This window comes from Paralichthys olivaceus, chromosome 4 (assembly GCF_024713975.1).
Source record: "Paralichthys olivaceus isolate ysfri-2021 chromosome 4, ASM2471397v2, whole genome shotgun sequence".
Lineage (NCBI taxonomy): Eukaryota > Metazoa > Chordata > Actinopteri > Pleuronectiformes > Paralichthyidae > Paralichthys > Paralichthys olivaceus.
Genome location: NC_091096.1, coordinates 20,493,081 through 20,504,776, shown reverse-complemented (window position 1 = coordinate 20,504,776; position 11,696 = coordinate 20,493,081). Strand labels below are relative to the sequence as shown.

The 11,696-nt window shown below is 41.5% G+C and overlaps 2 protein-coding genes across 2 annotated transcripts; both read left to right on the top strand.

Moving 5' to 3' along the window:
* The first annotated feature begins 284 nt into the window (after window positions 1-284).
* Window positions 285-6,147, top strand: vsig8b (V-set and immunoglobulin domain containing 8b). The gene is made up of 8 exons (XM_020093620.2): window positions 285-424; window positions 777-856; window positions 2,511-2,680; window positions 2,848-3,049; window positions 3,284-3,436; window positions 3,530-3,652; window positions 3,806-3,944; window positions 4,876-6,147. Exons 2-8 carry the CDS (start codon window positions 784-786, stop codon window positions 5,117-5,119), a joined length of 1,104 nt encoding a protein of 367 aa, XP_019949179.2. The 5' UTR covers window positions 285-424; window positions 777-783; the 3' UTR covers window positions 5,120-6,147.
* Window positions 6,148-8,377: 2,230 nt separating this feature from the next.
* tas2r202 (taste receptor, type 2, member 202) lies at window positions 8,378-9,514 on the top strand. Its single transcript, XM_020093665.2, has one exon. The coding sequence runs from the start codon at window positions 8,442-8,444 to the stop codon at window positions 9,414-9,416; it is 975 nt and encodes a 324-aa protein (XP_019949224.1). The 5' UTR covers window positions 8,378-8,441; the 3' UTR covers window positions 9,417-9,514.
* Window positions 9,515-11,696: the final 2,182 nt, after the last annotated feature.

Genomic DNA, 11,696 nt, shown 5'->3' with positions numbered 1-11,696 from the left:
GTTCAGACAGTATTTTTAAAAAAGCGGTGCAGCAACATAGTTGCGGAACTACTCAACAAAGGGAGGTAATCATTAATCTCTGACTGTCATCAGCTGCTGTACACAAGTGTGTGATTAGAAAACCTCAACCTATTTATCTTAAACTCTTTATTTTGCTTTTCTTTCATTTCCTTTTTTAAAATATAAGATAATGAACATGGTTCTGACCCACAAACCTGAGTTTCCTGATTTTAAAGCTTTTATTTGGCATTGCAGGAGCTTTGACATGTTTCCAACTTTAGGAGTGGCTGTCACACGCACTATGGACAGTGAGGGTGTGGCCATAGTATCTGCTGCTGAGTTTCACCTGAGAACAAAATAAGCTCAAGTGCTGAAACACTCTTCGAGGAACTACTTTTACTTTGGACTCTCTCTTCTTTTGAAGGTAAGTCTGAGCTGTTTTATATTTTCTCTTTACGACTCCATCACTCCACAGAAGTCCATTGGATTTTCTTTGTAGTATGTACTTACAGACAAAACTAGTGCTGCTGCTTGTTTTCATTGACAGTCACTTAATATCTCTAAAAACTGATAAGAGTAATTAAGTAAAGTCAAACTTCTACTCCAACCTGCATGTTAAAGTTAAGATAAAAAACTCTATTAGAGGAGTGGATGAGAACTAAACAGTAGAGATCTTCTCTCTTATTTTAATGAGATATAAAATAAGAGCATTCAAAGACAGTCAGTCTAAAGACGTTCTGTGAATAATGTCTACTTCATGTTGTATTTACTCTCAGGGTCATAATGGAGCCTGTATGCACAAGTATGGGGCTAAAGGTGGCTGTGCTGTTGGTGCTAACAATTCTGCTGAAGACAGGTGAGTCTAATAGCATTTCTCGGCTGTGCTTTTTCAGCTTTCTGATAAGTGAAAGCAAAGCAAACATCATATCTGTCACGCCTTTGACTGGCCCTTTTTTCACCAGTTGACTGCTTTTATCAGTGCGACTTAAAAATTCTGAACGTGGAGCGTAGAGAATATATGATCACTAACAGGACAGGTGTTTTTCTCTCCTGATCAGTGATTTCCTCAGCAGACATCTGATGCGTCGATCCGACAATAACGTTACTGAGTGGCTTACATTGCAGACGCTCCATGAACCATGACTATATAATGTGTGTGGCTGGCAGGGCCTCCTGCATACCATTGATATCTCTGTTGCTGCTGCTAAGGGTTCAAGCAGCTGTGTGCATTTATTAAGTCAGACCTGAAGAGACTTTACAGTCCCTGGTGGGGAAATTAGTCTTGGGCCTCCATCCAAGCTGCCGGGTTTAATATACGAAGGACATAAAAACAGAGGTAGAATTAAATCAAATACATGCAGCTGAGAGAAAATAAACACTGAATACACTAAAAACTCTGATCGTGTTCAACAAAAACTTCCTAAACCCTCATTTTGCACGTCATCCTCATCATATCAGAGGTTTACTGTTGGGCATTAAGAGCCTGGATTGACTTCCAACAGTAAATTGAGAGAAAAGTGTTATGCGCCTGTCGTCTGGGCCAATGAGGAGGTGCACGGGATTTGAATATTTTCAGCCTTTTACATTTAGCTCAGTGACTGCGCTCAGTGCCAAGTTAGCTTAGCTGCCGCTCCACATATGAAACATTTCTTCTCTTAGATCACAGTGTTTTTGCCCAGGGGCCTTTCATGGTGTAAACATTTGACTGACTAATTTGAGCTTTTTTCAGACTCCCTTCATCAAATCTGCCACTTACAGGATTTCATAAATACCTACTTTGTTTTTGCACCAGTGGCATTAAAGTGCACAGTGAATTTAATGATGAGCTGTGTCAAAAGAGGGTCTCATCTGATTTATCATCACGCTCCATTTAGATGTTTAGCGAAGGTAAATCATCTAAATGGGAAGGAGATGACATTTTCTGAGACATTAAATGACAATTTCCCCGAGATAAATAACTTGTGTTAAAACGTGTTGCTGCGTTATAATAATCGGCGCAGAGCTCTTTCTACAATTGTCAGGTCATCAGGAATAATTAAAATCTGTAGCCATACAGAGTGAGTCAGCAGGGTGTGTGTCAACTCCGAGAGAGCTTTTAACTGCCACTCGTCAAGTACATTTTTCATGTTTGCTCATCTATTCACTTTTCTTCATCATTTCCCGATCATAGATTTTGAAAAATTAATGAGCCTCCAGAGTTTTAACTCATTTTTTGCCAAAAATCCCACTTTTACACTTCCAGCTCCAGAACTTTAAATCCTCAGTTAGACTTAGGAGACCGACTCAGATAACCACTCCTACTCCACTCTGAGACTGTTTATGAGCACAGGCCCACAGCGTGAATGGCATTAAGTTGGGGAATATTTATACACTGGGAGAGAAATTAGTTTTGTTTTGTTGTTGTTGTTCCTGCTTTGGCCTGGGAAGACGATTATGAACACCACAGGGACAAAGCATTGTAGTATGTTATAAAATAGACAAATCTGATCAAGATTTTTCTGTCCCTTCAGATGTAATGGAGGCGCTGGACATAACATCCTCAGGGCCACAAACCATTCAAAAGGCCCAAGGGGTGACAGTCAACCTGGGGTGCACTTTCACCCCCAGCTCCCAAGACACAGGCGATTTGGACATTGAGTGGTCCGACCTCAGCCCTGACATGACGCAGAAGGACCAACTGGTAGGTTTTCTAGAGGACACAGAGGGATGTTGTTGACTGGAAGTTAGACAGTTGACGTAAGCTTTCAGCAAACAACCTAGAGTGTTTTACAGTTTTTTATTACCTTTGGGCTACGTTTGTGGAAAAACCTGCTTTGAAGATTACTCAAAACACTCTTTGCACCTCAGATAATGTCCTATACCGGGGGTCAGACTCACTACTACGGCGACCCCGGCCGCTCCAAAAGGCTCCGCTTCACAGGGGACCCCAAAGTGGGGGACGCCTCCGTCTCCATCGCCAATGTGAAGCTCTCAGACACAGCCACCTACCAATGCAAAGTGAAGAAGGCACCAGGTGTCGACACACGGAAAGTCACTCTGGTGGTAATGGGTGAGGAGGAATACCTGAGTTCCAGTTCTACCTGCTCTTTTTCTCAGTGCTTTTATTCTTCTTAGAGACGTTGCTCACACTTGCTCGGAATGTTCATACCCTTTCTTGTTCCTCCCTCTCAGTCGGTGTTCACACCTTTGTCTCTGGTTCTATAACCAGACTGGTTCTTCTCTTCCACACAACTGCCCCCCCCCTCCCCCAACACATCTAAATAAAAGTTTCCTTCCTCTATAGTTCCCCCCTCAGTGCCAAAGTGCTGGGTTGATGGTGGCGAAGAGAAAGGGGGGCCCGTCTCCCTCCGCTGTGAATCATCTGTAGGAACCAATCCTCTCAGTTATACTTGGAGAAGAGAGAGCGGGGGTGCAATGCCGGCCACTGCAACCCAAAGTAAGGAAAGAGCTCCTAAAGAGACAAAAATACTTTTTCTGTAAGCAGACATACACCTTCATGATGCTGAATTCACTCTCTTCTTTCATTAAGACGAACAGTCTGGGGAGCTGTTGATAAGTAACCACACAGACAACAACGTTGGAAGTTATGTGTGTGAGGTGAAAAACGCTGTGGGCAAAGAACAGTGTAAATATGAGCTGCATGCATACAACCGTAAGTCTATAAAAAAAATCTACTGTTTTTTCTTTCAAGTTCATATCCTAAAGGGACTTTGTTTCATCTGTCTGCTGCACTTTGAGTGTCTGCTGCATGTGGTTGAATCACATGTACAGTAAGTTTCTTGTTGCACCATGTCATCTCCTGCAGCAACCAATAAGGTGGGTGTGATAGTCGGGGCGGTGATCGGGGCTCTGCTGCTGCTGCTGCTCCTGCTGCTTCTCATCTGGCTCCTGATCTGCTGCTGCCACAAGCGTCGCTATGAGAAGGAGGTCGCCAATGAAATAAGGTGCAGTATTTTACAATTTCAAACAGGGCCCACTCTTAACCTGCCTGTTTGGAGTGGACTGTATGCTTGCCCTGTGTTAACGCTCCAGAGCTACTTCAGAATTATTCCTTGTTATTAGTTAGTCCTCCTCAGACAATAGACTGTCACTTTAAATTGTTTGTGTGCTGGACGTTCTGTGCAGAGCTTTTTATAAATAGTCTATTGTGCAGAGTGAAGTTTAAAAACTTTGTGTCCATCCTACCTGGTTTATCTGATATTGTTGTCATTGTTCTTCATAAAAAAGAAACTTATTTTGCTGTATTTTTGTTCACATGTGGTTTATATATAAGTTTGCATGGTTTACTGAACTAGTGTTTACCGCAAACTGCAGTAAATCAACCACCACAATCTTCAGATCCAAGTTCACAACCAAGTTCAGACCAAAATAAAAGTTTTGTTATTATATAAAGCATAAAGCATTGAAGACAAATTACAAAAACAGGAACAGATTCTATGAATGTTGTTGTCACGACAGAGATCAGCACCAATGACACCTGTCTAAGTCTAAGTATCAAAATGATCTGGCCACAATTTCAACCTGCGGTTTGAACCAGTTGTCCACTGCTGCTGTAGTTTATCAGAGGACGTCGAAGACGAAGTGTCCACAGACTCATGGCACACTGCCCTACCCCCCCACTGACTGCAACAGAGACCTGGTTGCCTGTTCATTTTAATTTTGTTAATATTGAGCGTATCACATGTCCAAATGACACCAAGTTTTGACACTGCACTTCCCATGACCACTAAGAATATATATGCAGAGTGTCAAGCTGATAACATTAATGTTACAGACAATAATAGTAGGCAGATAATAATAATACTAGGTAGATAATAATAATAATCCACATTCAGAGGGTTATCAGATTGATGCCTGATTGACTTGTCTCGGCAGGGAGGACGTCCAGGCCCCAGACAGCCGACCCACCAGCAGGAACTCCAGCTTGCGCTCAGTGCTGGGGTACCGCACTCACCCTGGGGTGGTCTACAGCTCCGTGAGGAACCCCCTGCCCAATTTCAGGGAATCCGGCCGCAGTGCAATCTACACAAAAGGGAATGATGGGAAGTCACCAACTGCCACTACAGGCGACAAACCTGCTCAGCTCCAATACGACCATCGATACGGGTACCCTGTGTAGCTGCACAGACTTCCTGTCTTTGGTATAAAGCTGAAGAAGAGACTTTTAAAGATTCTTTACGTGAAGAATGTAAAGAATGTACAGTATGTTTGTGACAAATGGTGCAAAACACTATATTTAACTGGAGAACAATGGGAGTGCTGGTATATATCTACTGGGGACTCATACAATCTTACCACAGCCTTAGGACAAATATAAATCTGCAGCTGGGTTGACTTTCATGCTAATCTGATTCTATACACAATTTCACTAATGGTAAAGCAACTCAACCGAAACACAACCACAATGGAAGTGAGTGATAACGGATGTCGACAAAGACAACTGACAGTCCGATCGTCCTTTGTGGGATCTCCAAACACCTGTGCCCTAACACCTTAAAAAGACAAGCATGTCATTTTAATCGGTGACTTGACTTCAATGGGTTTTTACAAGTGGCAGCTCACTTGACCACAGTGAGTAACTCTACGTGTTTTGTTGTCTACATGTGTAGCTTTTGTAGTTCTGTTATGGCTTTTAGATTTGTGTTGTGGCTTTTACCTTTGTGTTTTGCGTCAGTGCACTTGTGTGAGATGTCTCGGCCACTGCCTTTGTAAGTAAGAATAGTTTCTCATAATCAAAGTCATTGTTACACTGATTATCAATTAAGCTAAAACCTTTTGTGAATGTACATACTAAGAAACTTGTATTATTATTATTTTTTCATGCATATGCAGCTCAATTTGTTGAGTACTTTTTTAAATAAGACAAATAAGAACAAAACACAGTAGAACAATATTTGAAAGATGCAGGATGTGAAAACTGTGAAAACTTAAGAAAACTTTTTTTAGCATCATAATGAAATCAGTAAAGACAGTCCAATATGATCAAATATCCAAATACCACTTAATTAAAGAGGATCAGTGTTTTTAAGAGTTTGGAGAATTCATTAAAACTAAAATCTGTGTTTCCATATCACCCAGTGAGGAAACTGGATACTTTCGGAGATGTTACTGATCATAATAAATTACTGAACTACTCACGAGTCAGAATCCTGACAGTCTTTGAAGTCAATTTTTCATGTAATTTTCTTTGTGTGAATTTTCCCTCTGGAAGTTTTCTATAGAACAAATTGCTGTAAACTTGCTTGTGTTTGCATTGTGTGTTTGCAGCCAGTAAACTAGTCATTAGACTAACAGCTGGTAGTTCAGTCACTAACCATCAGCACGATGCCTGCAGCCTCGCCTTGCTTCAAAACAGCCTGTGTTGGCCTGAGTCCATCTTCAAACTGTGTGTTGAATTAATAAGAGGTGCTAGAAGGGGTTAATGTTGGTGGGACCCCAGTGATACATTTCTGCCCAGGGCCTGTATTAAGGGCAGGGGCAGGTTGAGGGTGGGCATTTATTTGGGAACAGTGTTAATATTTCATAGGATTACAAATGATAATAATAAGAATCATTAAGGCTTTAAATATTTCACTTGCCAGCCTTGCAAGTTTTAAAGTAGTTTTACTTTAAAGCTACACACACACAGCACTCACAAACACTGTATCTGCCTCTACTGTGTTTGTCTTGTCAGTCACTTTTTGTGTGCACATGTCAACATCTACATCCTTCTGTTTGTTCAATTCAATCCCAAGCTGTTATTTTCCACTGTGTTTTTATTCTTCATTGGATATGGAAAATATTTTCTATTTTATTTTTATTTTTCATGTTTCATGAGTCCAGTCTGGCATGTGTTTAACTGTTGAATGTAAAATAAAAGTGTTTGTAATACCAGTGCAATAAAGGAGCAGTGTATTTTGTGAAAACTGCAAACATGAAATGTCATTTATTTCTAATATGTTTTAACACAAACAGCCCAAACCACACTTTGTTGGATTTCAGTAAAAGTTCTGCCTTCTAAGAAATTTATTATGAAAAGACACTTGCCAGACAATCATTTGTAATTAATTATTGTTTATCTATTTCCCCAGTCCATGCATGGATTAAAGGGAAAGACTTGTGTATGCAGAAGGCTTTTGTTCACAGAGAACTGGTCGAGGACACGCACACTCTGCAGCGTGAGCAAAGGCTCACACTGAAGATGTGAGTCTCACTGAGTGAGTGTTCACATCTAGACTCTGAAAGCTCCTGCATGAAAAGGAGCTTTTTTATGTTAGTGTGCAAAAGGAATTTCGGGCCTTGAAATTTGACGATTCATACTTTTAACGAACTTAAGGTTCATGATGAAAACTCAAGGACATGGACCTTGGAAAGACACGTTCAATGTAATTAGGGTCCTGTTTTGACAAGATAGTTGTGTAGTAAATCATGGAGAAAGAGGAAATATAAATTACACAGAAAGTAGACGTGGTTTTAAATGTCTGTCGACTAAGTTTGTGTCCTCCACAGCACAAACTACAGTGATAAGGTGCTGCATTAGTGAAGCTCCTGAAGGTGATTCAAAGGTGAGTTGCTTTTCTTATCAGGTAAATAGATGCCTGTGTGTGTGTGTGCATGTGTGTGTGTGCGTGTGTGTGCGGTTTGGTGTTTTTTAATATATGACCAAGCTGCAGGAATAAGAATTTGCATGTGTTATGCTGCACAGATCAACATACAGTAAAGTCAAAGCATATACATAAATGTCCTGCCTACCTCATGTCACCTCATGCAAATAAAGCTCCACCACTACCTGAGGTCGTAACTGATGCAAATCATCCCCAATTCTCATATAAAGCCCAGTCAAAGAATGCTGAAACCAAGGGCTTCTCCTTGCTGTGTGGATCCTACAGACGTCTCCAGGCTAGACTTAATGCTCGGATAAACAAAAGGAAACACAGGATTCTTCAGCTGAAGCCAGAGATATTGAGTCAGATTGTGACGACTCGCCGGCAAAGACAATGAAAGCAGAAACCTTGCGTAGGCTTCAGAGTGAGAAAAATCATCATCCGTCCCGGGGGGGCTTTGTTTGAGGTAAAAATGGCAGATGTTTCTGACTCTCAACTTCTTCATAGCTTAGCTGCACATTACATATGACCACCCAAATAACAGGTTTAACTGCATGTTTTTAGCATAATAGATTTTATTTGAGCCCATTTGATCATGTTTTGTATATTATAAAAAGCTGAATATGTGAATCTACCCCCCAGGACTCCACGACAAACTGTGACTGATTCCATTCTGTGGAAGAAACTACAAATCGTCTGGTTTGGAGTGTGCACGCATTATTTCAGGCCTCTTCTCTGAAAACAGCTTAATAAAACACTTTCCACACAGACTGAGGCTGAGCGGAGCACTGGTTTAAAGATTCAATTATTCTCATAAAAGTTTACGCTCCAGATAGGTTCAGAGTAAAGATTATTATTATGTTGGGGACAAATAAATTGGTGATCTGGGTGATGACAGGTCTATTTGCTGTCACCACTGTTTTCTTCAATGTTTACATCTTATTGATGAGTGTTTTGAGATACAGACAGAAAAAGCAGTGGAGTCCCAGTGAAACCATCATCATGGCTCTGTCCATGGCCAGTGTGACTCACCAGGTGGTCTGTTACGTCTGGATGACCATGGATGAATTGGACATTAAGTGTCTCATTGTTCAGACGCCCTACACCGTCATTCTGCTCATCATCTACAGCCTCAAGTTCACCATAATGTGGGACACCAGCTTCCTCACTTTCTACTACAGCACCAAGCTGGTGAGCACGCCCAACCTCTGCTACACACACATCCAGACCGCCATCCTCAAGCACGTAACCTTGGTGGTTTTCCTCATCCTGCTGTGCGGCCTGGGTACCTGCATGCCAATGCTCGTGGTGTTCCACGCTGACAACCAGACCACGACCAACAAAGATTGCGGGGTTTTGATTCCCAACACCAAGCCTGGTCAGGTTTACGAAGTCATCTATCTACTCCTTGCTGACGTGCTCCCAGGCTTGCTCATGGCGAAATGCTGCATCTCCATCTCCATGCACCTGGCCATCCACCTCCGCAACATGAGAGCCAGCACCAACGGAGCCCACCGCCCAAAGCTGGGCTCTCAGATGAGGGTGATCCAGATGGCTTTATCTCTAGTGGCCATCTTCACTGTGTTCCTTGTTGTCGACTTATATGTGAACTACCAGATATCTGTGAACCACGAGAACGCCATTGTGCTCACGTTCTTTGTCACGTCCATCTACACGACCGTTACTGCTATGGTTCTGATCTATGGCAAAAAGACTCACTGGAAAACTCTGATACACGAATTCAACGTCTGCCTGGATGAATATCCGTGTGTGTCTTGTCTGAAGGTGCCTGAAGAAAAAGCTCCACCCAGCGCTCCTGCAAAAGTAAAATAGTGAAAAGAAAATTTGTCGTTTTCTTTAATCTTTTGTTCTGACAGTTTGACCCTGTCCTGCGACAGGCCTTTTTAACTGGGTAACTACCTCATCATACAAAATGTGAGCTCATTTGATTGGACCTTTGAATATCCAGATTCCACTAGAGCAAATAAGAGTCTAAAAAGCAAATAATAGTCTCTAAATAACTCCCCAAGCATGGCTTCCTGGACATGATGTAACTCCATACCCATCCAAAAATGTTGAAAAATACATGTGACTGTGGTGAGAGTACAGAGCATATCAATAAAACAAGAACTTATGCACAACCTGAATTTTTAGCATCAGAGTATTTCTTGAGACAGGTTGCACATGGTTAAAGGGGACAGAGCGCGTGTGTTTGTAACTGGAAGGCACCAGCGAATGAAAAATAAATAAATAAACTTGAGGAGGGGAAAACACTTAAAGTCAGCACCTTATCTTGTGTATCTGCTCATTGGTCCTCAACAGAGGTGTGTGTGTGCGCCTGCACTCGACTGCTTCCAGGTGTGACTGTGGTTAACTGTACCTGTGTGTGTGTGTGTGAATGGGTGTGAAGCTGGGTGTTCCTAGAAAGTGCACTCATGCCCGGCAACCCTACCCTGAGTAAATACAGGTCTAAAAAAATGCAGTAGACCTCTTTGCAATGCTCCATTAGTTCACACCCTCTGGCACCACCTAGTGAGGTTCAAAGCAGAGATACGACAGTGCAGCTAATCCCACTCCACACAGCGGCTCAGGATCCCTCTAGCTGCTAAATGGACAAAGTAAGAAAAGGCATATTTTCCTTTGATGCAGGGGAGTTAAGTCGCACCAAGGCCTCGGCTTCAACTCCTCTCTGTCTGTGTGTGTGTGGGAGGGAGCTGGCTTTAGCGTGACGGGGGGAGAACAGTTCATTATGACTAAATAGTGGCCAATATGGATGCAATACTCATGACGGAATATTTCATTTCTCTACCAGTGGCTAGAGTAGTAGTAGTAGTAGTAGCAGTAGTATCATTACCTCCGCAACAAAAGTTATGTTCTCATCGCTGCTGGTCTTGTTTGTTTATCAGCAAGATTGTTCGAAATGCACTGGACCGATTTCCACAAAACTTGGTGGAAGGATGGAAATGGACCAAGAAAAAACTCATTAAAAGGGGTGGGTTCAGAAATCTTTATCACTTTTTATAACTGTGATATTTCTCACTTATTTCCCAGGGAATAATTCATGAATCGTCCCAAAAAAACAAAAATCATATTTAGGGGACTGGTAACTGTTGGACATCGGCGGACATACCATTCTAGTTTAGACTGCAAAAATACAAGTAAAAGTTCTGCATACAAAACTCAACTCAAGCTAAAGTATTATCAGCAAAATCCACTTATATGTACCTATATGCATATTGTTATGCATATTATTAAGTGGGAACATAATTCACAAAATAGGCATCATATTCAAAAATACTTAAAACTACTTGTTTAGAAAATGTTTATTGTGTTTATGAATGGAGTGAAAAGTAGGGTCAAAACAGAAACAGACTAGTTTTGCAAACAGTGGAGTCACCCTCTGCTGGTCATTTGAGAGAATCCAGGTTTCAGGTGGCTTCACTTTCCAGACCCGGAATCTACGTCCATTTTTAAACACTCTGCTCACCAGATAAATCTGAGTGGTTGTGATGTTCAACATGAATTTGTACTGTTGCCGTTGTATTTATTGTAATTTATTGCTTTTCCTATTCTGAGTGGACTTTGGATAATTGTACCCTTTTGAGCTTAAAAACTGCTCGGAGTAAATACCTCTTTGACAGAACAGTTAACAACTCAAAGACCACAGAGAGGTAGTAAGTAACCCCAACCCAGCTCTTTTTTTTCATGAGGGTTCCCGAGCCAGAAAGGTTAGGAGGCGCTGGTTTCATCTCAGTGCATCGTACTGTATTTCATGTTTTTATGTGAAAGCTTAATCTGGAGAGTAGCTGTCAGATATAAACGTAGTGGAGTAGAAAGTACAGTATTTCCCTCTGGATTTTAGTGGGGTAACACAGGTATATAAAAACTGCACTTAGGTATATGAGAGTTCGCAAATATCTGCAGGAAAAAGAACTGCTTTCCATAAGGGCTGTTTGAAGGCGATGCAAAGTGTGCGACCGATAACAATACACAGTGGATATATACAGTAAAAGTGTCACCAGCTTATTGTCGGTTAAAGGAAAGGTGGAGCGACGTGAAAAATAAAATTAAAGGAAGGAAGCCGTAGTGATTGATGGCTCCAGATTCTGTACG

Coding starts and splice junctions, on each gene's coding strand:
- vsig8b (XM_020093620.2), top strand. CDS start 784: ATGGAGCCTGTATGCACAAGTATGGGGCTAAAGGTGGCTGTGCTGTTG. Junction 3,437..3,529: donor GCCGGCCACTGCAACCCAAA/GTAAGGAAAGAG, acceptor TCTTTCATTAAG/ACGAACAGTCTGGGGAGCTG. Junction 3,653..3,805: donor TGAGCTGCATGCATACAACC/GTAAGTCTATAA, acceptor CATCTCCTGCAG/CAACCAATAAGGTGGGTGTG.
- tas2r202 (XM_020093665.2), top strand. CDS start 8,442: ATGTTGGGGACAAATAAATTGGTGATCTGGGTGATGACAGGTCTATTT.